Genomic DNA, 24,473 nt, shown 5'->3' on the forward strand with positions numbered 1-24,473 from the left:
CAGGGGCAGGAATGGGGCCCAGGTGCCCCAGCAGGAGCTCACCCCTGACTCTCCAGCAGTTCCTCCCCATTCTCCCTACAGAGCTTTGCTCAGTGCAGGCATTTCTAAGGTCTTGAGCAAGCCTTGTCCCACCTGCCAACAGGTGGCTGGAGATGAGGAGGAAGTTCTTCATCATGAGAGTGGTTGCCCAGGGAGGTGGTTGAGGCCCCATGGCTGGAGGTGTTTAAGGTCAGGCTGGATGAGGCTGTGGGCAGCCTGCTCTAGGGTAGGGTGTCCCTGCCCATGGCAGGGGGGTTGGAACTGGCTGATCCTGGTGGTCCCTTCCAACCCTGACTGATTCTGTGATTCTAGGTGCTGCTGGCTGGGACCAGTTCTGCTGCACCCCCACCTCGTGTGGGCTGCAGGAGAGGGGCAGGGGGCAGTGGGGAACTGCTTAGGAAGGCCACTTGCCTATGTCGCTGGTGCCAAGGTCAGTGGATGCTGACTTGAGGGCTTGTCTCTTGCTGCGGTTTCCATGCTTCATTCCAGTCTGCCCCTTGAAGAGGAAAAGCAGGAGTGGATCACCTGAGGATCCACTGCAGCCTCACAGCTCCACAGAGCATCCCAGAGAGGGCAGCAAAGCCAGACCTGACTGGGCCACGGTTGGGAAGGGGAATGAAGATGCTCAGGTGAAGCCTGAGCCCCTGCCACCTCCAGTGACCCCACACTTGGGTAGGGCAGAGATCAGGGCACAGCCACAGCTCCAAGGGCTTGGAGCTGACACTTCTGGGCAAAGCTGGGAGCAGGATGGAATTTCAGCCTGCTGCCAGGCCCCAAGGGATTCCACTGCCACCAGCAGCTCCACAGAGACAGCAGCAGCGTGGGGTGGGCATCCTGCGACCGCATCGAGGAGAGTCCAGGCAGAGCCTGAGCTTCACTTCTCAGCCACTCCTGAGCCCTGCCTGCAGAGAGGCTGCCCAGGAGCAGGCTGGGGGTGGTCTCGTTCTGCTCCCAGGCCAGGGAAAGGGAGTGGGGGTCGTACCTGGTGCGCAGTGTAGCTGGGCTGGCTGTGGAGCAGGGGCGGGGGGCAGATGGAGAGGTTGTACTGCAGCGGTTGGCCCAGCAGGGAGTAGCGACCATCACCTGCCGAGAGCAGCCCGGGGTCGGAGGGGCTCGGCAGGCCCCGGGCAGCCCCAGCCCCCTGCTGGCCCTTACCTTGTGCTGGGCCCATGGGCCGGGGGAACTGGGTGAGGACGGGCAGGGGGCTCAGCCCCGTGCAGACGCTGTTGAGGTTGGTGACTGGCGACGGCGTCGGGGACTGGGTGGGGGACGTGATGGGACTGCTCAGCTGGGTGCTGGCCTGGGGAGGGGGAAGAGCAGCAGGCAGCCCCAGGGCTTGTCACCAGTCCCACACCCACCTCCAGATCAGCCACCCCCCTCCCAGCACAGAACTGGTTGGGCTGGAGACAGGCTCCAAGAGCAGCCAGTCCAACACCAACCCAGCACCACTGTGGCCACCAAACTCTGTCCCCAGGAGCCGTGGCCACAGGTTTCTTGAGCACCTCTAGGGATGGGCACTCCAGTACCCACCCTGGGCAGCCTGTGCCAGTCTCTGGCCACTCTTGCAGGACAGAAATTGTTCCTCATGCCCAACCTGAACCTCTCCCTGGCACATTTTCAGGCCATTTCCTCTCCTATCACCTGATACTGGGCAGAAGAAACCAACCCCCCCCTCACCCCAACCTCCTCCCAGCTCCTCCCACAGCCCACCCCCACCCACCCCGCAGGGCTGCTGGGGTCCCCTCTCTCCCCAGAGGTCCTCTCCACACCTGGGCACTGGTGTCAGGGCTGTAGAGGTCTCCTGGCTTCTGGCCCCTCTGCTCCAGGCTGTAGTATTTGCAGTGGCTCCACTGCACCACGGGGGGGTTCTGGGGGCCCTGGGGGCCGTTGGGGACGTTCAGCTGCATCACCACCACGCCAGGGCCTGATGGATTCACACCTGAGCAGGGACAAGGGCAGGAAGATTGACCAAGCTCTGGGCACCTGCACACTCTGCCCTACAGCCCCACTCTTGTGTCCTCAACTCTGGCACTCCTGCCCAGGGAGGCTGCCAAAAAGCCTGCCCAGTACCCACCCCTAACCACCCCAGCTGGCACCAGAGTGCTGCTCTGTAACCCGGGAGGAAGGAGAGCAGAGGGGACACATGAAGGGCAATGTTGTGACCTCTGAGTACCTCAGCAGAACCTCAGGCAAAGAATCTAACCCCAGAGCTGGGCACAGAGCCTGAGGATCCCAGTGCCAGCTCCTATGCCAGCTCACCAGGACCCAGCTGAGCCAGGCTGCAGCAACCCTGATGCTCCTCTCACCCCCTGCTCCCCAGTCCCAGCAGCTGCCCTGGTGACACCAAGCCACGGTGCCAGCAGAGGGAGTCTGCAGGCCACAGCAGCTCCCTCCACCTCCTCCAATCCTGGCTGACAAGGAGATGCCAGGCACTGCTGGACCTGGCTCTGAGCTGTGCCCTCTGCAGCCCCCCCACAGGCTGAGCTGATCTGGGCAGAGCCAGCCCCCAGCCCTCTTACCTGAATACTGCTGCTGCATCTGGGGTGGGCTGCAGGGGGATGGGGACTGTGGCATCTGATACTGGTCAGAGCCAGGGGGCTGAAGGAACCCCACCGAAGGGCTGTGGAGCAGAGAGAGCACTGGTGAGGGGCTGGGCATGGGGGGCAACAGCCTGACCAGCAGGGCAGGCAGCCCCCAGCTCCCCCAGGGCTGAGATGGCTGAACAGAGCTGCAGGGAGGCCACAGCTGGAGGAGCCCTGCTGGAGCAGAGGCCTGGACTGGGTGAGCTCCAGAGGTCTCTTCCAGCCCAACAGTGCTGGCATGATGCCTCTGAGGAGCACAGGATGCTGCAGGGCAGCTCTGGCACCACATCATCTGGTGCCCTGGCACTCCCCCAGCTGCCAGAGCAAGAGGTGATGCTCTTCCAGCAGAAGCCCAGGGGCAGAGGTGCAGCAGCTGTACCTGGAGCCGTTCTGCTGGCCAGGTGGGATGACACTGTAGTAGATGGGGACCCCCCCAGCCTGAAGCCCCCCCTGAACAGACTGGCTGGCTGGCACCAGCACAGGCTGCTGGTAGGGCTGCTGGACCACACTCTGGGACTCATTGGCCACAGGAACCTGTGAAGGGAGGAAAGAAGCAGCCCTGTAGAATGACAGCAGAGCAGGAGCTGGCAGAGCTGGCCCCAGAGAGACACCAGCGAGGGCCCTGCAGGGGACATGCCAGGAGCCCACAGCAAACTGTGCCCAGGCAAGGAGAGACCCTCCCCAGCTCTGCTGCAAACATGAGAGGGGAAGGTACCAGCCACACTTCGCCCTCCTCCAGGCATGGCCCACACAGGCTCAAGTGTGGACAGCCCCCACCAGCTGCCCAGCATGCAGCATCTGCCCAAGGTGAAGAACTCTGCCCCCTGGGCTGCAGCACTCGGGCACAGGACTGGCACACACCCTGCAAGGCCTGCATAGCTCAGCTCAGCCTCCCCCCCACCCCAGCACCCCCTCAGCAGCAAGCAGCTGATGCCTACCTGGTATGAAGGCAGTGGAGTGTACTGCACCATCAGGCCTTGCATCTGGCTCCCCACCCCACTCCTCTGGTTGCTGAGCAGCCCTGGGGGCTGTGCCTGCTGCACCCCCAGCACGCTCTGCATCTGGCCCCCCATGCTGCTCCTCTGGCTGTTGAGCAGCCCAGGGGGCTGTGCCTGCTGCACCCCCATCACACCTTGGTAGGTCTGCTGCTGGTTGGACATCATTGGCTGTAAACCTGGGGGAACAGGGCTGGAATGGAGCAGCAGCTGCAACCTGCTCCCCCCACATCCCCGTCCCCCACCCCAAGCTGTGGCTCCAAAGCCTTCAGTTTGTGTTCAGTAAGAGCCCAAGTTTGATGTTGACATTGGGAGTCCCAAATTTCTTGGGGCTCTGAAATAGCTGCCATGGGATTGGAAGGAGCAGGAACAGCCTCCAGGGCTGGCACTTCCCCTGGGGGAAGCAGATCAGGGCTCAGACCCTGCCCCTGCTCCTCGTTTCTTGTTGAACAGAGGGAAAAGAGCTTCCCCCTGTGCAGATATGAAAAGCCCTGGAGGAAGCTCCTGGCTTTATTTCCACCTTTCAGCACCTCACTGAGCGCTCAGGGAGCAGGAAAAGCTCCAGGCAGCCTTTGCAGCCAAGTTTTAACCTCCCTTAGTGGAGCCAAGAGGATTCTCCAGGCAGGGAGGCCAGGGAAGAGCAGCCCAGCCCCAGGCAGCGCATGGAGGCTGCTCAGGAGCCACCGAGAGTGGCAGGGAAGGGAAGCAGACCCCCACCCCCCTCTCCTGCAGCCCCTTACCAGGCTGCTGGGACTGCTGGGGCAGCTGCTGGGAGCGCTGGGAGCTGTAGGCCACTGGGTGAGTGAGGGATCGATATTGCTGGCTGGAGCTGGGGTACTGCCCGGGAGGGTAGTAAGAGACCTGAATCTGCAGGGGGGGGGAGACAAGCAGAGATGAGAAGTCAAGAAGAGAGTGGCACCAGGAATGCTGCTCCCCCAGAGCCACTTCCCTCTCACCTGGCCTGGCTTCTGCTGAAGGGAACCACCCAGGACAAGGGCCCTGGCTGCCCCCTGCCCAGCCTCTGCCCATCCCACCTGGCCCTGTGGTGCAGGAGCACAGAGGCACAGCCACAGCTCAGGGGGACAAGGGGGACAGAGACCATCCTGTGCCTGGCAAAGGCTGTGTGCCCCCTCTGCAGTGCCCCACCATGAAGTGCCACAGCAGAAGAGGGGACCCATTCTCAAGGACCTGCTCTGGGAGCTGCTGCCCAGCAGCCCTTTGCCTGCCAGCTCTGGGCTGAGGGCTGCATTCCCCCCCCCAACCCCAAGCCCTCTGCGTGTCCTTACTTGCTGGGGAGGCTGAATGTAGCCTTGGGGCTGCAGCACCTGCTGTGTGGGGGCCGTGTGCCCTGAGGCAGAGTAGTTGGAGGTGGGAATGGGCTGCCCAGGGGGTGCCATGATGAATCCTGGCTGCTGGGGGTGCTGGGAGATGAGGGACGACTGGAACATGGCCGAGGAAGGATCCGGCGCCTCCGCGGAGCCCTGGCGGCTGAGGCTGATCTGCCCGAAGGGGCTGCTGAGCTCCTCGGCCTGCAGTGGGCACATGTAGGGGGTGGGTGAAGGAGGAGAGCTGAAGGACAGCAGCAGGGAGGACACAGCTGCCTGCAGTCCTTCTCCCTGCGGAGCAGCTCGCCCAAGGCAGCCCCAGAGACCAGCCACGGACAAAGCATTCTGCAGGGCAGAGACATGCGAGCTGCTGGGGGGGGGAGGCCCAGATGTTCCAAGCAGACACTGGTGACATCTAGGGGGGGCCCCACACAGGCAGGGGTGACCCCAGCCCTGAGGTCACATCCCATGGGATGCACCAGTCCACCAGTCCCAAACGATCCCGGAGGAGCCAACACAGAGGAGCTGCCTGAGAGCACAGGCAGGGCAGGGCAGTCGCTGCCCCTGGACCCCAGTGCTGGGCACCAGCCTGGCTTCCTGCTGGAGCTCTGAGCTTGGCATCAGCCACTCTGGCAGTGCCCAGCCCCGGGTTCCCCCAAGCCTCAAGCCCCCTCCTCCTGCCTTGACCCCCAGAGCCTCCACGAATCCCAGACCCAGGGTGGGCAGCAGCCGTGCTGCAGCTGACAGCAAAAGCTCAAACACCACAAACACAGCACAGGAGGACAACAGAGAAGGAGCAGAAGAGGAAATTGGGTTTATACCAAGTTGTACTGCTGGGGTGGAGAGACTGGCAAGAGGACTTGGGGGCAGGAGCTTGGAGAATACTGAACAGGCTGCAGCGCTGGGACCGGCTAAGACCAGCAGAGAAGGGTGTGGAGGAGAGAGAGTTGGGTGGGAAGGGGGTGGGGGTGAGGGGAGGGAGGAAGGAGAGAGAGAAGGAACAAGAGGTTAGTTGAGTGAGACGGCTGCAGACAGGTGGGGGCAGTGCGGGGGCCGTAAGCAGGGGGCAGCAGGGGGGCACCCCTGGCCATGCTGCAGACACGGCCGGGCAGTGGCTTTGGGCAGGGCTGGCCTCGTCCCCAAAGCAGCTCCTGCCCGGCAGGGACAGGGACACAGCTCCACACAGCCACGGGCACCAGCAGCAGGAGAGTTGCCTCCCCCAGCACCCCTCCACTGCCCACTCGTGCGTGGACTCTGCAGGCAGCTCTCTGCAGAGCTTCGTGGCCTTCCCTGCTGGTCAAGGTCTTCTCCTCAGCCCTGCCTCCTGCAAAGGCTTCTCCCTCAGTCACTGCCAGGACCTGCTGCCTGCCTGTTCATGACAGGACCCAACTCAAGCATCACAGGTGGTGCTTTGGGCACTAAACCGTCATTGGCCAGCACTGGGTTGGATCCCTGCTCATTGATTTGACCTCTGAAGCAGAAGGTGGCAGGGAGGGGACACAAACTCTGCATTCTCAGACCTTTCACCAACAGCTAAACATGAAAAAAGTCCTTCCAGGACCTAAAGCATCAAAGAGCCAAAGAGCAGAAGACAGAAAACAAAACCTCAGCAGCACATCATGATCCTGAACAAGCTCCAGAAGCCTCCAGCTCCTACTGTGTGTCCCCAGACCTCCCACCCAGGGCACTGCTCTGTTCCAGCCACGGCTCAGACCCTCCTGCCAGATCTCAGCCAGGAGCTGTCCCTGTCAGCTGCAGCAGAAGCTGCTGGAGTTTTGTTTCCTCTTCCCATTCCAGCCCACTGGAAACACCTGGAGCTATGGAGCAGCCCAGCTTGGAAGTGACCTCAGAAGATGATCTGCTCCAACACTCCCTGGGAAAGGGAGCCCAGATGAGATCCTCCAGCACCCTCCCTGGCCAACCACAGCTTGAAGAGCTCCACTGGGACAGTTCTTTGCTGCAGGACACAAGGGTGAGCAGTAAGGACCAGGAAGGATCCCTCTTAACACTCCCAGGCAGGCTGAGGTCCAGGCTGGACACAATGCTGTGGACAGGCAGGTGCTGAGGCCACTTCCCATGCAGCCCATCCAGCTCTGGATCCACTGACTAGGAGGCAGTTTCACTCTTCAGCCAACCCCAGCAGCTCTGGGGCTGTGGTTCCTGGCAGGCTCAGCAGCAGAGCACAGCAGGTAGGACTGCACCCACCAGGGCCTTCCAGAGGGCTCCATCCTCACCACAGCTCTGTGAGCCAGGGAACATCACCTGGGGTCAGGGAGGGTCTGCAGAATGCACCCAGACAGTTCCAGCTCTGCCTCTCCCCAGGCAGGGAGCAGCCTGAGATTTCAGCACTGGGGACCTCAAAGGCAGCTACTGCTTAGGATGGTCCCTCAGTGGGAGGGCAGCTGGGCCCAGAACGTTTTTCTGCCACTCAGCAAAGGGCCACAGGCCCCTTGCCAGGAGGGCTGCTGGCCCAAGCAGATACAGAAGAGGATGGAAAGCTGAGATGTGCCACAGCATCATCTTCAGGGACAGCAAAGCCTCTGAGAGGGGCAGTCACTGCCCAGCTGGCAGCAAGCGTGGGTGCTGAGTATCCTCAGTGAGCAGCTGTGAGTCCAGGGCCCCCCCTGGGCACAGGCTGCCTCTGCCTCCCACCTGTGTGCCCAGGGAGCTGCATGAGCCCTGGGCACTCTGCAAGGACTCACCTGGGACATCAGGTGGCTGCTGATGGGTGGCTGCTGCTGGGCTGCAGCTGGGAGTCCCTGGGGCTGTGGTGGTGGCTGCTGGGGGGGCTGTGGCTGTGGAGCTGTGCAGGGTAGGAGGCCACGGCTGGGCTGGGAGGAGGGAGATTGGCTGCAGGCTTCAGGGGCACCTAGAACCAGACCTTGAAGAGAGAAAGGCAGGACAGGGTTGGTCACTGTGAGGAAGAAGAGGCTGGCAGGCTGGAAGCAATTCCCATGGCAGGAAGAACAGTTAGGAAGGCTGCTGGATGCTGCAGGGCACCCTGCTGGGGAAGGTCTCCTGCAGTCCACTCCTCGGGAGAGCAAAGGAGCTCTGGAACCAGTGGCTGCTGTTTAACTGATTCCTGCCTCTGATGTGCATTTCAGCAGCCAATCCTCAGGCACTCTGCTGAGCTCCTGCCCAGCAGCCACATGCTGCAAAGGGGACCCTGCTGCCAGGAGCAGGAAGGCTGAGATGGGAAGAGAGCCCCAGAGCCCTCAGCTCTTCCTGCTCTGTGAACATGAGGAGACAGAGGCTGAGCTCTGCTCTCACCCCCAGGTGAAAACTCCCTTGGATGTTTTTTGTCTTCCCCCAAGATGTTTCTGACCCTTCCCATTATATAAAGCCTGGAGAGCAAAGTGGCTTCTGCTCCCAGGAGAGAGCTGGAGGGGAAACAGAGGAAGAGGGAAAAAAGCAGCCCCTGTCCTGCTCTGCTCTGCACAGAACTGCCCCCAGCAGCTGCAGGAATCAGAGCAAGAGCAGCCCTGAGCACAATGCAAAGAGGCCCAGGAGATGAAGCAGGAACCTTCAAACTGCAGGATTCAGGCACCCACGGAACAGGCTGGGACCTTGACCACCACCCAGAGCCCCTGCCACGGCTAAGGGCACCTCCCACCAGCCCGAGCTGCTGAAAGCCTCATCCAGCCTGCCCACGGACACCTCCGGGGTGGAGCAGGCATGCCAGGAGCACAGGTACCTGCCCGGGAGGTCCTGCTGGCAGTGCTGCCCTTGCTGCTGCCGATGCTGTCCCCCCGCGTCAGGATGGAGATGCCACTGAAGCTGCTGGCTTTGGTCACCGGAGGGCGCAGGCTGCGGGCGGAGCCCTCCGAGTCGGTGCTGCTCCAGGGCCGCGGCTCCAGCGCCTTCGCCTCGCCCTCGCTGCTGCTCTGCCTGCTGCTGCAGGCCCGGCTCAGGCTGTCCCGGGGCCCCCTGCGGGGAACAAGAGTCAGAGCGCAGGGCACGCAGCCAGGCCGTGCCACTGCACGGCGGCACCCTGGGGGCTGCCCCCGGGTCCCAGCTTTCTCGGGCATGCACTGCAAAGAGCCCAGACCCTGCTGAGCTCCCCTGGCCTGTGCTGGGAGCTTGCTCCTGGCCTTTTGCTTAGCCAGCTCCCAGCCTGGAAGATGCCAGCAGGGTCAGAGCCTAGTACCTTGCTAAAGCCCTCCCTGTCCAAAGCCTTGAGACAAGGCTGGTGGAGACCCTGCAAGGTCACCTTCCAGATGAGTTGCCATGGGTTGGCTGGGTAGGGACCTTCAAGACCATCCAGTTCTATGGGAAGTTCTCCTCAGAGAGCTTCCAGCAGTCTCTGGGCAGCACTCACCTGCTGTCTGTCAGGTATCCATTCTGGCCCGTCTGGGGGCATGGAAGAAGACATGGAGGGAAGAGAAAGGGAAGAAAAGAGAGACTTAGCCACTTGGAAAGCAAATTCAGGCAACTCCAAAGCAAAGAGGAGCAAAGCACCAACAGTGCAGGGCTCACAGAGCAAAGAGGAGAGGGCTCAAAGCCAGCCCAGCCCTTCCTGTGACAGCCACCCCTGCCTCTGGAGGTCCCACTCAAAGCCCACAGGGTGAGGAGGTGTCCAGGACTTCAGGCAGAGCTGCCTGCTGCCACATCTGGATGGCTTTGGGCAGTGAAAACTGCCTGCAGTCACCAGCTGCAGCCTGGTGACCTGAGCAGAGCCTTGGCAGAGCAGCTGCCTCAGTGTCCTCCTGGGCCAAGCACCTGGCAATGCCCACCAGGCCAAAGGAAAAGCTGTTGTTCCCAAGACAGTGCAAAGCAGCAGGCAAGAAGATGGACTCTGACCATGATCCATGGCAGATGAGCACTTGGAATTGTCCCTGACTCCATCATTTGCCACTTGGCACAGCAAGGAGAGCTGCCTCCAGCTGGCAGACAGCACTAGAGCCAGCAGAGCACAGCAGCCTCTGAGCCAGACGTGAGCAGGGACCACAGCTCCAGCCTGGAGGAGCTCCACAGAGTGAACAGAGATCTCCAGGAAGCCATAACTGATCTGGACAAAAAAACGTGCCCAGGCTCATGCTGTAAAGGCAGAGCCCAAGGCCAGCACTGCCAAGTCAGGAGGGCAAGGCTGCAGCACTGGAGAGAGGCTAAGCAGGCAGCCACTGCTCCTTTTGGCTTCCTCCAGCCATCTGCTCATCACCCCTGAAGAGCTTCAGCATCTTGCTGGGCAACAAGAAGCAGAAGCAGCTCCTGTCTGCCCCCCACACATCTTTGCCCCCCAAACAGGGCACTCTGGGGAAGGAGCTGGGGGGGGGTGGAGGTGTGGCTGCCCTAGCTCAGTGTCTCACAGAATCATGGAATGGGTTGGAAGGACCTTGGAGACCTCCCCTCCTCCAGCCCAAAGCCATTCTCCCTCCAAGCCCTTGCCAAAAGCCCCTTCCTGGCTTCCTCACAGGCCCCTTCAGGTACTGAAGGCCAGCAGAAGGTCTCCCCTTCAGGTACTGACCAACCCCTTTGCTGGGAGCTGGAACTCAGCAGCAGGTACCAAGAAGAGCAGGGAGTTTGCAGCAAAGGCAGTGACAAGCTCTGACCTCTCCAAGCAGCCAAGGGCAGCTCCTAGCCCAGGGCAGCTCCTGGGGGGGCTGGGGGGTCCCAGGCTCACCTCCCGCGCGAAGATGCGCTCCCGGACCCGCTGGTACTCCTCCTCCCGCTCCTCGATGGATTTGCTCCTTCTCCCATCCTGCAAGGGGAGTCTGATCTGAAGGGACAAACACAGCTCAGGGGTCAGCAGTCGCCAGCAGGAGCAGGGGCAGCAGTCAGCTGCTGGCATTCTTAGGTAGCAGTCTGGCTGTGGGCTCTGGGCACAGCCTCTGCCTCGGAACCCAGCTGCTGCGCACCGAAATCTAGGGATCAGCATCTGCAGAGATCCATGGAATGGGTTGGGTTGGAAGGGACTTCAGTTCAACCCAGCCTTGAACATCTCCAGGAAGGGGCATCCACAACCCTTCCAGCAGCACTGCCAGGTCCTGACAACTTCTCAGCCTGATGCTGCAGGTCCCAGCAGGGACTTGAGGTGTTGGCAACGTTCAGCTCCGGGGCACTCCCCCAAGGAGATCTTAGCAAAGGCTTCCCCTCAAAGCCTGGCCCAGCTACCAGGTGACACTCAGGGTGCAGAACAGCACCCACACCCTTCCCCAGAACCCAGACAAACCCCTCCTGCATTCCCATGGGAGTTTTCCCATTTTCAGGATCTGTCTGGGTGCTGCTGCTTGGGGTGGGAGCTTCACTGCAGGAAACCCAGCAAAAAGGAGGCTCGAAAGGGAGGTTTGGTCCTCAGCCTGCAGAAGCTGCATTTGACCCCCAGAAAGCAGGCAGGGCCCCCCTGGCACCCCTTACCTGGTTGTCATCTCGGTCCATGCTGGCATCATCTCGCTTGAGGATGAACCTCTGGGGGAAGTCTGAGCTCTTCTCATCCTTGATGTGCTCAGAGAACCTCTGCTCAGGGCTGCAGGGAGAACCAGGCCTGGTTAGAGGCAAGACCAGGCCCAGAGCTGCCTTTGTGGAATCAGAGCTAGGCAGGGAGGGGGCGAGAGGGGGGGGCGAGAGGGGGGGAAGAGAGGGGGGGAAGAGAGGGGGGGAAGAGAGGGGGGGAAGAGAGGGGGGGAAGAGAGGGGGGGAAGAGAGGGGGGGAAGAGAGGGGGGGAAGAGAGGGGGGGAAGAGAGGGGGGGAAGAGAGGGGGGGAAGAGAGGGGGGGAAGAGAGGGGGGGAAGAGAGGGGGGGAAGAGAGGGGGGGAAGAGAGGGGGGGAAGAGAGGGGGGGAAGAGAGGGGGGGAAGAGAGGGGGGGAAGAGAGGGGGGGAAGAGAGGGGGGGAAGAGAGGGGGGGAAGAGAGGGGGGAAGAGAGGGGGGAAAGGGCCCTGCCCTGCTTGTGGAGGTGAAGCACAAGTGTGGAGTTCACCCTGCTCTGGGTCAGGCCAGGGCTGCGGCTGGGGGAGGGGAGGGGGGAAGGGGGGTGGCAGTGCCCAGCTGCCCTCCCTACATGCGGGTGTTGCTGGTCTTGTTGATGATGACAGCCTTGCCCGTCTGGTCCACGTTGTGGTCCATGCCAAAGTAGGCAGCCACGCGGTGCAGCAGCATCCTGTGGTATGAGGTCATCTGAGGGAACTTCTTGAACTGGTTGCTGAGGGGAGAAAGCTTTGAAGGCCTTGGAACAGTGTCCCAGAGACCTCCCCCCCCACACACACCTTCCCCTGGGTGCTCTTAACCTCCACATCATCGACCTCTGCTGCTGGGCACACACCTGGTGCCCACGGCCCAGGCTTTGGTGCCAGCTCTGAGGCCAACCTCAGACGGTTTGCCCACCCCATGCCCACTTACTTGTTGTCACTAATGAACTCCAGGATCTCCTGTTCTAACTTCAGCAGCATCATTCTGTCCCTGCCAAGGAATGAGAATGGAAGAGGTCACCTTTAGGGACAAGGAAGCAACATTCTCTGCTTGGCACCCCCCTCCCTGCCCCAGAGAGGACCCAAACACCTGCAGCAAGCAGCTCTCTTAGGCAGGCTGCACACACAGGACCCACTCCAGATGCCACATTCGAGTTGCTCCAGAGACTCAACTAGGCTGGAAGAGACTTCCAAGATCCTCCAGTCCAACCTCCCAGCCCATCCCCAAGAGCATTCTTTGGTTGTTCAGTCTGAAGCTGTTTTGCTGACAGCTCTTGGCTTTGGTACCACTGAATCCCTGCTCTGCTGGAAGCTCCCCTGCCAGCTTCCAGCTCTGCTCTTCCCCTGCCAGCCTGGTGACATTTCTGAGTGACACAGCAGCAGCCCCTGCAGTGCTGGTGTCTGACAGGCATCAGGGAGCAGGGTTTGAAGCCATGAGGACTCCTCCCTGCCTGTACTCAACACCAACCCTTCTCTCCAGCACAGCTCCACGCTCTGCTGCCTGCCAGTTGTGCTGTTTTGGTACTGTCCCAGCTTCAGCAACATTCTCTGGGCTCCAGAAAGGGAATCACACTTCCAGGTGCCTTCTGCAGTGTCACTTCCTCCCCAGCAGCAGCAGCAGCAGCACCTCCCTGAGCCAGGGCCTGCAGAGCCCAGCACAGCTCTGCCCTCCTGCAGGAGGCTCTCACCACCAGGGCACCTACCGAGGGTTTTTTTTCAGGGTGCTCACTAGGAACTCGTGCAGGTCTATCCCGGTGGAGTCTGTGTACTCCTGGCTGGAATCTGAAACAACAGCAGCAGTCAGCAAAGCACCACAACAGCACAGGCTGAAGGGCAGAGCTCTGGGACTCCTCTCTGCAAGAGGATGATGTCCCCACATGGCTGCTGGCAGAGGGAATTCAGCTTCACTCTCAGCACCAAGGATTCAGAAAGGAGGAAGAAGAGCCCAGTTCTGAGCCCAGCTTGGCCAAGCTGCACAGTCTGGGTTCAGCTCAGCTGGGCTCAAGCCCAGTTCCCAGCACAGGGTCTGGATCATAGAATCACAGAATGTGAGGGGCTGGAAGGGACCTGGAAAGCTCATCTGGCCCAGCTGCCCTGCCAGAGCAGGATCACCCAGAGCAGACACACAGGAACACATCCAGATGGTTCTTGAACATCTCCAGAGGAGAAGACTCCACAACCTCCCTGGGCAGCCTGTTCCAGTGCTCTGTCACCCTCACAGGGAAAAAAATCTTCCTCAGGTTCACATGGAACCTCCTAGGCCTCAAGTGCCACCCAGTGCCCCTTGGCCTGTAGCTGGGCACTACTGAGAAGAGGCTGGCTCCAGCCTCCTGGCACTCACCCTGCACATAAACATTCCTGAGCTCACCCCCATCATCCTCAGGCATGATACCCTCAGGAGCACACAGCTGGCACTGAGCTCCCTGCACCCATGGCAGTGGTCAGTAAGTCAAACCCAGCTGGAAGCAGAGGTCCACACTGTGGCTCTCCTTGGCAGTGTCTCTGCACCGTGACAAAGCCACCTGCTGCCTCTAACCCTTGCAGAGAGCCTGCAAGGCTGTTTGGAGACAGAGAAATGTGTCCCTCCCTCCCCATGCTTTGCTCCAAAAAGGCTGTTCCAGAGGTGAGCTGGTCCTGTAGCACAGCCAGCAGCAGAGAGCAGCTCTGCTCCTGGCCAGCAGGACCCTCAGTGTGGCCAGGCCAGGACCTGCCCTGTTCAAGTGAGCTTCTCACCTCGAGACAGCATTTTCCTGGGGGCCTTTTCTTTATTCTTCTCTTTTTCTTCTTTTTCAGCCCCATCCTTTGTGGGCTTTTCCTCCTCCTTGTCAGAGGGGCAGCTGACATGCAGCTGAATGATGTCCTGGAAGCAAACAAAGCAAAGAGGAGGTTGGGAGGAGACCTTCTGACTGTCTGCAAGTCCCTGGCTGGAGCCAGGTAGGGGTTGGGCTCTGCTCCTTAGGATCAAGTGATGGAAGGAGAGGAGATGGCCTCGTGTTGGCCTAGGGGAGGTTCAGGGTTGGACATGAGGAACACTTTGTCCCCTGGAAGGGTTGCCAAGCTCAGCTTGCCTCGTTCTAGGCTCACCTGGGACTCCAGCAGCCCATCTACAAAGGGGCTCGAGGACTCTTCACACACAGCCAAACTCCTGACCAGTTTGAGCTTCGAATTAGACTGGAGAAGGAAAAGAGAGTTAGATTCAAGGCCCCTCAGCTCAGCACCTGCTGCTGCTGCAACATCAATCTGCAGGCTCTGCTAATTAAGGGCCTCAAAACAGCTTCTTGCAGCAAACAGGAGCAGATAGAAGCTTGGAGTCCCACAGCAGATGATTGCTTTTCTTCCCTTCAGCCAGGCCTTTTCCAGCCACAAGGACTCCATGGCTTTGTGGCCTGATGACTTTGGGCACTTTGGGTTATGTTGCAGGGCTCAGAAGAAATGCTTCAGACAAAGTGTGCCCTGCCAGGGCTCTGTGGGAGGTTGCCTCACGTGGGTGACCAACAGGACAGAACTGAGCCAGTCAGGCACAGGAGAGCCCAGGAGCTCAGATGGAGGAAGGCCTGAGGTGCACAGAGCACCCTAAGGCTGGGATCACAACTCAGCTCAAGTGGAAGAGGAAGAGACATCAGCAGAGCTCCTACCTTGGCTCTCTTCCTGGCGTGGCCATGACTTGAGGTTCGCCTCTGTGGAGGAGAGAGAGAGAAGGGAAGGAGCTGAGTGTGGGGGTGCAGAGTGCAGGAGGCCCTGGAGAAAAGCTCCAGCTGACTGGGAGGGAAGAGCTGCCAAGAGGAAGGCCTTGGGACCTCTGTCCTGCCAGGCCCATCTGGGCCCAGACTGCTTTGGAGCCTTCCCATGGGCTGAACTCGGGTGGAGTTCCAAGGACAGACTGCAAGCACCACAGCTTGGTGCCCCTTGGGGGGTGACAGCAGAGTCTTGGGTCCCCTTCAGAAGGGAGAGCAACTGGTTTGTGTTTGCCAGAGAGCAGGAGAGTCCCCAGGAGCTGGTGGAGAGGCTCTGAGCTCATCTGCACCCTCACCTGGGATTCCTGGCGCACGCTGACCTCCTCCCCCCCATCCTTCTCCACCTCCTCCTTGCTCGGTGACCTGCAGACGTGTTTGGGTTTGTTCACAGGCTCCTCCACCACCTTCTTCTCAGACTCCTTCATTATCTCCAGAGCCTCCTGCGTGGTGCTGCTGTTGGACATCTTCAGAGACTCACCACGGCGCAGCGGGCACCTGCCAGGGGTGAGAGCAAGGGCAGGAGTCAGGGGAGAGCTCCCACCTGGAGCACAAACTGGCACATGAAGGTTCCAACATCCTCAGGACTCATCTGGGGGCTTCAGAAGACTGCTGACCAAACACTCCAGTGACAGACAGAGCAGCAGCTGCCTCAAGGGCACCATGCAGGAGCTCCATGGCCATCACCAGGGCTCTGGATTTGCTCACAGCCTCCTTAGTGGGAGTCTGCCTGAGGCAGGAGGTGAACTCTGCCTCCCTGCTCCTCAAAATGTTCTGTGCTGCAGGGAACTGCTCCAGCCTCGTGTGCAGGCCAGGAGGATCTGCAGCAGCTTTGGGGAAGAGAAGCAGGAGGAACCTGCCCTGACCTGCTGCCACTTCCTCTGCACTGGAAGCGAGGAGCAGGCTCTGTGCAGCTCCTTCTCTCTGCAGCAGCTGCCCTGGCCCAGGGCTTTCTCCCCAGAGCAGGCAGCTGAGCCAGCCAGGAGAAGGGGCAGGGGATTTTGCTCCTCACACTGCACACAGCCAGAGGAGCAGCAGCAGCTCTCCCTCTCCTCTCCCACATGAGATGACTCAGAGCCACTGAATGGACACCACCACCGGGAGGCTGCCCTCACCCGACAGCGTTACTGTGCCCAGCAGCTTCCTCCAGGATCTCTCCCTGCACATAAAAGCCACCCAAGATTTGTGCTGCTGGAGCTGCTGGCTGGGATGAATCAGCTCTGCAGCCAGGACAGGCGGGGGAGGCAGCGAGGGGGTGGCAGCCAGGAGCGGTGACAGACAGCGGCGTGCAGAGGGGGTGGAAGTTCAGGGGGGCGACAGGACTGAGCTGTGGCTTGCCAGGGAGGTCACAGAGATGCAGCATCTGTGCAGAGGTGTGAGGGGGTTGGGTCACAGCAATGCTGTGGCCACCGGGACCAGGGAGGTGATTTTTACCTCAGCTCTGGGCACTGGGCAGGCCACAGCTGGAATTGTGGAGTCAGCTTTAGGCCACTCACTCCAAGAAGGACATTGAGGGGCTAGAAGAGGGCCAGAGATGGACAGCAGAGCTGAGGAAGGGTCTGCAGAACAGGGCTGGGGAGGAGCAGCTGAGGGACCCTAACTCTCTCAGCCTGTCCCCACAGGGGAGGTCCTGCAGCTCCAGGTTCCTGATCCACTCCATGGCCCAACCAGGCTACTGCAGCATGCTGAGTGCTGGGAGGAGAGGAGGATGAGGAGGAAGCTTTCCTGGGGTAACTGATAAGGAAACCCAGGAGGGCAGGCTGGAGGAGCAGGGGCAGGGGTGGGCAGGCAGTGGCCTTTGTGCAGCACCTGAGGGGTTCAGCTCACCCCTCTGGGCCAGGCTCTGGCCCCAGCATCCCCCAGCAGTGCCGAGCTGCTGCGATGCTCTCCTGAGCGAGCTGCTGATTGGCTTCCGGGAGAGCCAATGGGAGCCCCAGCACCATGGCAACCTCCCTGGCACCAGGAGCCACCGGAGGAGTCTGGGGGTGATTTCCATTCCCACTCCCCTTCCCCAGCTCCAGGAAAAGGTTTTCACAGGATAAAGTGGAGGTGGTGAGGTGCAGAGAGGCTGCTGCAGGCTCTGGGCTCTGCTGACAAGCACTGAGGGAATCTCAGAGGCTTCCGAAGCTCCTTTTGGGGCAGAGCACAGCAGCTGGGAAGATCTTCCATGGGTTCAAGTTCACCTCCTGTCACCAGAGGCTCTGCTACTGTGACCAACACAGGCCACAGAGCTCTTGAGGTGTCCCTGTTTAGGTTTCAGTCTGCTCTGCACCAGCATTCCCAGGGGAAGTTCTTCATGAGGGTGGTGAAGCCCTGGAAGAGGCTGCCCAGGGATGTGGTGCAAGTCTCGCTGCTGGACACGTTCAAGCTCAGCCCTGGGCAGCCTGATCCAGCTGGAGGTGTCCCTGCTGCCTGCAAGGGGCTTGGACAAGATCTTTGAGGGTTCCTTCCAATCTGGGAACACCACAGGAAGTCTGCAGCCTCAGCTGGGACATGCACAGCTCCAGAGCCCTTGGAGCAGTTCCTTTCCACCCTGTTAGAGAAACCAGCTCCAGAGCTACCAGCTTCACCTAGAACCAGCACCTGGAACCAGCAGGGAACCTCAGGAACACTCAAGCTGCAACTAAGCCAGCAAAGAACTTCTCCTGAATTATCTCCATGGCTTTTTTTGTCCAGATCAGTGGAAGAAAGGGATCCAATTCCTCACTTCCCTACAGTTCCTACAAATCCAAGCCAAAAAATCCCACCCAACAGGAGGCCTGCACAGTGCCCAGGCTCCCAGTGCTTAGTCACTGCTTAAATCTTCATCTCCACCCCCAGATGACATCAAAGAGGTGAAGCTGTGATGCATATGGAAGGGTTTGACTTCAGGTGGGAAGGGGGAAATGACCTGTGCAGGAGGAGCCAGCAAGTGCAAGTGGGGTGGGAAGGCCTTCAAGTTAACTCTGCAGAGCACCAGGAGGGCTCCAGCAGGACCCTCTCAAAGAATTCCCAATTCTTAGAGCATGAAGAGGTTTCCAATATGTCCCTCCACAGAATTCCAGGGAAGGTAGAACACCACCAGTTAAACCACCCCCCAGCTGGACTGGGCACTGGCAAGGTCACACCTGGAATCCTGGGGTCAGTTTTGGCAGGAGGCAGCCACAGCCTCTCTGGGCAACCTGTGCCAGGGTCTCAGGAATTTCTTCCTCATCTCCAGCCTCAAGCTCCAGCTTCAACCCACTCCCCTTGTCCTATCACTCCAAGCCCCTGCCAGAAGTCCTTTAGGCAGAGAGGTGGAGAAAGAGACAAAGCTGAGGAGCTCCTCGGCAGAGCTGCTTCCCCACCTCACCCTGCTTCTGCTCTCCCCATCACGAGCCATTCCTGAGCTATTCCCGAGCTATTCCTGTACCGTCTGAAGAGCAGGGAACTGCTCCTGTGACGTCAAAGCAGTTTCCCAGCAACAATTACCGAGGGCTGTCCACCACGGGGGTTTCCTGAAGAGCTGGGGAGGCAGCGGCGCCTCCCTCGGCAGGGGCAGGCGGCACTAGGACCGCGGCGAGCAGGAGCAGCTCTTAACCCTTCCCTGGCCCCGGGACGGCTCCGGCAGTGCCTTCCGAGGGTCCCTTCCGCAGCAGGCAGGGTGTGGGCACTCCACGGCAAGCAGGCTCAGGACATGACCCTCTCCTGGCACCCTCCTGTGCCCTGCCTGCCTCAGAGGCGGAAACGCAAAGCAGGCGACGGGAGTCGAAGGAGTTCCCCAGCGCAGCTCAGTGCTGGGGGCTGCCACCCCGGACCCACAGCAAACCCTTGGCACGGAGTGCCCTGAGCCTGCCTGCACCCCTGCATCCCTCCTTGCCAGGCTGCTGACCCTGCCTGCACCCCTGTATCCCTGCTCGCCAGGCTGCTGACCCTGCCTGCATCCCTGCTCGCCAGGCTGCTGGCCCTGCCTGCATCCCTGCTTGCCAGGCTGCTGGCCCTGCCTGCATCCCTGCTCGCCAGGCTGCTGACCCTGCCTGCATCCCTCCTTGCCAGGCTGCTGACCCTGCCTGCACCCCTGTATCCCTGCTTGCCAGGCTGCTGACCCTGCCTGCACCCCTGTATCCCTGCTTGCCAGGCTGCTGACCCTGCCTGCATCCCTGCATCCCTCCTTGCCAGGCTGCTGACCTTGCCTACATCCCTGCTCGCCAGGCTGCTGGCCCTGCCTGCATCCCTGCTTGCCAGGCTGCTGGCCCTGCCTGCACCCCTGTATCCCTGCTTGCCAGGCTGCTGACCCTGCCTGCATCCCTCCTTGCCAGGCTGCTGACCCTGCCTGCATCCCTGCATCCCTGCATCCCTCCTTGCCAGGCTGCTGGCCCTGCCTGCATCCCTGCATCCCTGCTCGCCAGGCTGCTGGCCCTGCCTGCATCCCTGCATCCCTGCTTGCCAGGCTGCTGGCCCTGCCTGCATCCCTGATTGCCAGGCTGCTGGCCCTGCCTGTCACTGCTGGCAGAGGCCACTGAGTCCCTCACCACAGCCCAGCCGAGGGGTACCCAATAAATCCAAGAGGCTGAAGCTGTTTTCCAGAGGGGGATTCAGGAATTGATTTGCTTCAAGAGTTGGGGGTGGGGGTGGGGGGGGGAGTGAGAATCAAAAGAAATGAATTTGCTCTCCTGGCTGCCAGCTGCAGAAGTTGGATTCGACAGTGCAGGGGGAGCCTAAAGGGCAGGCAGGGAATTCCCTGCCCTCTTTCCCTTGCTGCCGAGGTGCTCCCCCAGCACTGCAGCAGCTCTCAGAGACCTGGAGGATCTCTCTGCAGCTCCTCAGGCCACAGCTGATGCTCCCAGTTCCAAAATGCATTTTAAAGCCATGGAAGCAAACGAGCCCCAAGGTAGCTGGGCACAGACCCTGCAGCCTGGCAAGTGGTTAACAGCTCCAGCCCAAGAAGAGCAGCTCCCAGCACTGAGGCTCCAGTGAAGGAAGCAGCACCTCCTGCATCAGGGTTTGATGCAAGACTGGATGATGAAGGTGTGAGGAAGAGGAGGCAGAGGCAGTCCCAACTCCTAACTCCACTAAAATCCAGACCTAATTCATTCGGAGGGCCCAAAGCATTTTAAATGGGGTTGGTAACTCTGTGAGAGAGACCTGCAGGACACCAAACTGCACAACTCAGCCCCAGCACCACCTGGCTGGCAGCCCAGGAAGCATCTCCCAACCTGCCCAGCCTCAAGCAAGCAAAGTCCCTCAAGGTCTCACCCAGCACAGAGCAGGGGTTGGGCTCTGCACAGCCAAGGGCCAGGAGCCAGCTGCACAAACACCAGGCTGAGAGGCAGGAGGAGAGCCCAGGAGGCTGTCCCGGGGAACTCCTCAGTGATGGCAGAGCTGAGGAGCAGGGATTCCCCCAGCTCCCGAGGAGCCTCCCCACACCACCTCAAGAGCAAGGAGAGAGCTCAGCTGAGTGCTCTCAGGAACGGAGCTGCAGAGCTGCAGCTTCAGCTCAGCACCATCTTAACTCCAGCCAGCAACAACCACTTCAGGAAGCACAGAACAGCTTTGGCTGGAGGAGACCTGCAAGATCATCTGCCCAACCTCCCACCCAGGTGAGTGATGCCAGGTCCCCATCCCTGACACACTGCCTTGCATTTGGCCCTGGTCTGCTTCTGCAGCGAGGTGGGGACAGGGAGAGGAAAAGCAAAGTCTCTGGGCAGGTCCTTCTCCAGCCCTAACCATCTGAAGCCTGATTCCAAACAAAAAAACAATCAACTCACCGTGGTGCTTTGGCACTCTCAGGTCATCTGCTTGCTGCTGCCGGTGGAGCCTTCATTGCCACCACCAGGTCAAGGGAACTGCTGCCAAGGCATCACCGCTCCTCAGGAGCCCCCTGCCAGCTCTCACCCCAGACCCAGGGCAGGGATCTTTGCTGCTGCCACAGCCAGAGCAAGCTTGAGCAGCTCTGACAAGCAGCTCTGAAGCAAAGCAGAGCCCAGCTGCTCGCAGGGATGTCACAGAGAGCTCTGCCAATAGCCACATGCACAGCCCCCCCCTGCTCTCATTCAAATACTTCAATGGAGCTGCCTCCGCACAGCCCTGGGAAGGCTTTAAAGACACAGCAGCCATCCCCTGCCAGGCAGCAGCTCGGATGGAAGGGGAGGAGGACAGCAGAGGCACCACAGCAAGCAGCAGTTCCCCAGAGCACCCCAGAGCCCCCCCGGGGCCTGCAGGACACCCAGCACACGCCCTGGCAGGTTGCAGGCAGCCTGGCTTTGCCCTGCTCCCACCCTGCCTGCTCCCAGCTCCGTTTCAGAGCTGTGACTGAACGATGTCGCCAGCAGGGCAGGGCAGGGCAGGGTCGGGTCTCCTCCTCCCCTCTGCCCAGCTGAGGCCACAGCTGGAGGACTGGGGCCAGCTCTGGGCTGACCAGAGAGGCAAGGAACTACTGCAGAGGGTCCAGTGGAGGCTGGGAAGATGCTGAGAGGCCTCTGTGAGGAGCAAAGAGCCTGGAGAAGAGCAGCCCCAGAAGGGATTTGATCAGTGCTCAGCACCCAGTCCAACCCCCCCTGCCAGGATAGGGGCACCCAGAGAGGGTCACTCAGGAACACATACAGGTGGGTTTGGAATGATTCTAGGGATGAAGACTTCACAATCCCTCTGGGCAGCTTGCTCCAGCACCCTTCAATTCCTCCTCACCTTGATGCTCCAATTGGTGCCCACTGCCCCTTGTCCTGGCACTGGGCACCACTGACATGAGCCTGGCCCCATCCTGCTGCCCCCAATCCTTGAACCTCACCTCAGCAGTGATGAGTCCCCCTCAGGCTGCTCTCCTGCAGCCTAAGCAGCCCCCAAGCTCTGAGCCTTCCCTCAGCAGAGGTGTCCCAGTGCCCTCAGCACCTGTGCTGTGCCCTCTCCAGGACCAGGCCTTCAGCTGAGCTCTCAGGCTCTGCTCTGGGTCCCTCTGCTGCACAGTAAGCCCTGAGAGGCAGCAAAGTGCCTGCAGCAGCTCCATGGATTGCTCAGCAGGAATCCAGCCTGGACACCTCTGTCCCCTGGCACTGAAAGCATGCTCAGAGTGACTCCCTGTGGCAGCTGAACCCAGCCGAGCTGCCAGCTCCTGGCTGGGATGAGGTTAGTTCAGCTCAGGCCTTTCCTCTCTCTTCAGATCATCTGCTCTGGGGTTGCTTATTCCTGTCACCTCAGCAGGCCCCAGGAGCTCCAAACCTGCACTTCTGATCCCTGGAGCAAACTCCAGCAGCAGCTACTTTGCAGATGAAGCAGCAGTGGGACAGAGGAACTCAGGTCCAGCACAGCCTGCCAGTGCCAAGGAGCTCTGCTCCACACAGAGCCTCCAAACCTGCACAGACCCAGGGAGAGACTGCCAGAGAACTCCCTCCTGCTGACAGCCTCTGCTGCACCTCAGCTTGGCATCACTAAGGACAGCTGCTGGCACCTCTGCTCCTCAGCACTAACAGGGGAAGGGCCCGTGGGAGCTGTTCCTCCCTTCCACCAGGCCTCCCTGCCTTCAAAGCCACCCAGGGAGGCTGTGGCTGCCCCCTCCCTGGAAGTGTCCAAGGCCAGGCTGGATGAGGCCTTGAGCAACCTGGGCTGGCAGAGGTGTCCCTGCCCCTGGCAGTGGTTTGAAGCTGGGGGATCCTGAAGGTCCCTTCCAACTCAACCCCTTCCAGGAACCTATGAAGATGCTCAGAGCTTGGGACCCTCTGGTGGACCCCCACTGGCAGCTCTTAGCTGTGACATGGAAGCAGAAGCAAAGCAGCTCCAGAAGCTGAGCCTCCACCCTGGTCTCTGGCAGACTCCTGGCAGATGGCACAGCAGGGACAGGTTCCCAGGGAGAAATCCAAGCCTCAGCTGCAGCTCTCCAAGCCCACTGTGAGCTGGCAGCTCCTCACTTCCACAGACCGACAGAAAGGGCTGAAAGGACCTTCCAGCAGCAGGGACACCTCCCACTGGCCCAGGCTGCTCAGGCCTGCAGGCACCACCTTGTGTGCCAGAGGATTTCCTAAGCTGCAGCCTTCTCCTTAGGTAGGGACACAGCAAATCCTGGGCTGGAGGAGGAGGAGGAGGAGAAAGAGTGAGTCAGCCCCAGCCAGCAGCAGGCAGGACAAAGCCCTGGAGAGGAGGCTGCAGCCTCTCCCTCTCCATTCACTGAGGGCTGGAGAGCTGCACACAGAAGTAGGTCAGTGGAAGCAGGGCAGAGGAAATGCAGAACTCAGGTCCTGTCTGTGCTGCCAGCTTGTGCCCAGCACAGACACAGAGCACTGGGACCAGAGCCACCTCCACTCAGGGCAGACAGGGACCAGAGGAGAGGGCACAGCAAAGGGCTGCAAAGGTGCTGAGGGCACAGGAACATCTCTGGTGAGGAAGGGCTGAGAGCTTGGGGCTGCTTAGGCTGCAGAAGAGCAGCCTGAGGGGGACTCATCACTGCTGAGCAACACTTCAAGGGTGGGGGGAGGAGGATGGGGCCAGGCTGGTGTCAGTGGTGCCCAGTGCCAGGACAAGGGGCAATGGGCACGAAGTGGAGCATCAGAAGGTCTACCAAATGTGAGAAGGAGCTTCTGGAATTGAAGGGTGCTGGAATCCCTGGAGCAGGCTGCCCAGAGGGGTTGTGGAGCCTCCACCTCTGGGATGTGTTCCTGTGTGACCCTCTCTGTGTGCCCCTGCCCTGGCACAGAGCTTGGGCTTGGATGACCTCCAGAGGTCCCTTCCAGCCCCTACCCTTCTGTGACCCTGAGACAAGGCTTTAACCTGCCCAGCTCAGAAGACCTCTCCATGGCAGCCCCAGCAGAAGGAAGGGGCAGGGAGAGGAAATAAAGTCAAGACCTGTGACACCAAACTGGGGTGGGGGGAGGCAGTGGTGGGGTGGCACTGCTTGCTGACCGAGGAGCTCTGAGCCAGCCTCAGCCATGCCCACAGCCCCTGCTGCTGGCACCTCCTTGGCACGTGCCTGTGTGCTCACGTGTGGAGGTGTCTCTGTGCCAGGCTGGCACCAGGCAGGGAACAAGGATTTGGGCTTCCTTTTGGAGTTTTTTTTTTCCAAAGGGGCCTTCCACTGAAACGTGGCTGAGCTGAGGATGTGCTGGCATAGCAACCACCCCACCCTGTGCCCCATCAGACACACGGAGCCGAACGATCCTCCCCCACCAACGGGTTGGGACCATCCAGTGCCAACCCTCTGCCAACGACAGGGACACCTCCCACCAGCCCAGGTTGCTCAAGGCCTCATCCAACCTGGCCTTGAACACCTCCAGGGAAGTGCACCCACGGCCTCCCTAGGGAACCTGTGCCAGTGTCTCCCCACCCTCACTGCCAAGAATTTCTCCCTCCTCTCCACTCCCAATCTGCCCTCTCCCAGCTCAAAGCCATTTCCCCTCTCCTGGCACTCCCAGCCCTTGCCAGAGTCTGTCCACAGCTTTCCTGAAGCTGCTCT

The 24,473-nt window shown here is 60.5% G+C and overlaps 1 protein-coding gene across 5 annotated transcripts in view; it reads right to left on the bottom strand.

Annotated features, from left to right (window-relative positions):
- R3HDM2 (R3H domain containing 2) overlaps nt 1-24,473 on the bottom strand; it is a 32,345-nt gene that overhangs the window by 2,353 nt on the left and 5,519 nt on the right. The window contains exons 1-23 of one of the 5 annotated variants that reach the window (XM_064141516.1): nt 20,803-20,997; nt 15,376-15,574; nt 14,981-15,022; nt 14,430-14,516; nt 14,079-14,205; nt 13,049-13,127; nt 12,277-12,336; nt 11,939-12,079; nt 11,296-11,404; nt 10,562-10,639; nt 9,260-9,291; nt 8,636-8,868; nt 7,644-7,822; nt 5,763-5,852; nt 4,903-5,145; nt 4,357-4,483; nt 3,560-3,795; nt 3,001-3,155; nt 2,559-2,659; nt 1,809-1,978; nt 1,195-1,339; nt 1,022-1,122; nt 451-535 (exon numbers count right to left, since the gene is read on the bottom strand). In XM_064141516.1, coding sequence (XP_063997586.1) covers nt 451-535; nt 1,022-1,122; nt 1,195-1,339; nt 1,809-1,978; nt 2,559-2,659; nt 3,001-3,155; nt 3,560-3,795; nt 4,357-4,483; nt 4,903-5,145; nt 5,763-5,852; nt 7,644-7,822; nt 8,636-8,868; nt 9,260-9,291; nt 10,562-10,639; nt 11,296-11,404; nt 11,939-12,079; nt 12,277-12,336; nt 13,049-13,127; nt 14,079-14,205; nt 14,430-14,516; nt 14,981-15,022; nt 15,376-15,543 — 2,788 coding nt within the window. In that variant the 5' untranslated portion in view covers nt 15,544-15,574; nt 20,803-20,997. Of the gene's footprint in view, nt 1-450; nt 536-1,021; nt 1,123-1,194; nt 1,340-1,808; nt 1,979-2,558; nt 2,660-3,000; nt 3,156-3,559; nt 3,796-4,356; nt 4,484-4,902; nt 5,146-5,762; nt 5,853-7,643; nt 7,823-8,635; nt 8,869-9,259; nt 9,292-10,561; nt 10,658-11,295; nt 11,405-11,938; nt 12,080-12,276; nt 12,337-13,048; nt 13,128-14,078; nt 14,206-14,429; nt 14,517-14,980; nt 15,023-15,375; nt 15,575-20,802; nt 21,011-24,473 lie in introns of those variants that run through there. The other 4 variants (XM_064141514.1, XM_064141515.1, XM_064141517.1 and 1 more) reach the window with 4 other exon arrangements.

This window comes from Pogoniulus pusillus, unplaced genomic scaffold (assembly GCF_015220805.1).
Source record: "Pogoniulus pusillus isolate bPogPus1 unplaced genomic scaffold, bPogPus1.pri scaffold_58_arrow_ctg1, whole genome shotgun sequence".
NCBI classification, from domain to species: Eukaryota; Metazoa; Chordata; class Aves; order Piciformes; family Lybiidae; genus Pogoniulus; species Pogoniulus pusillus.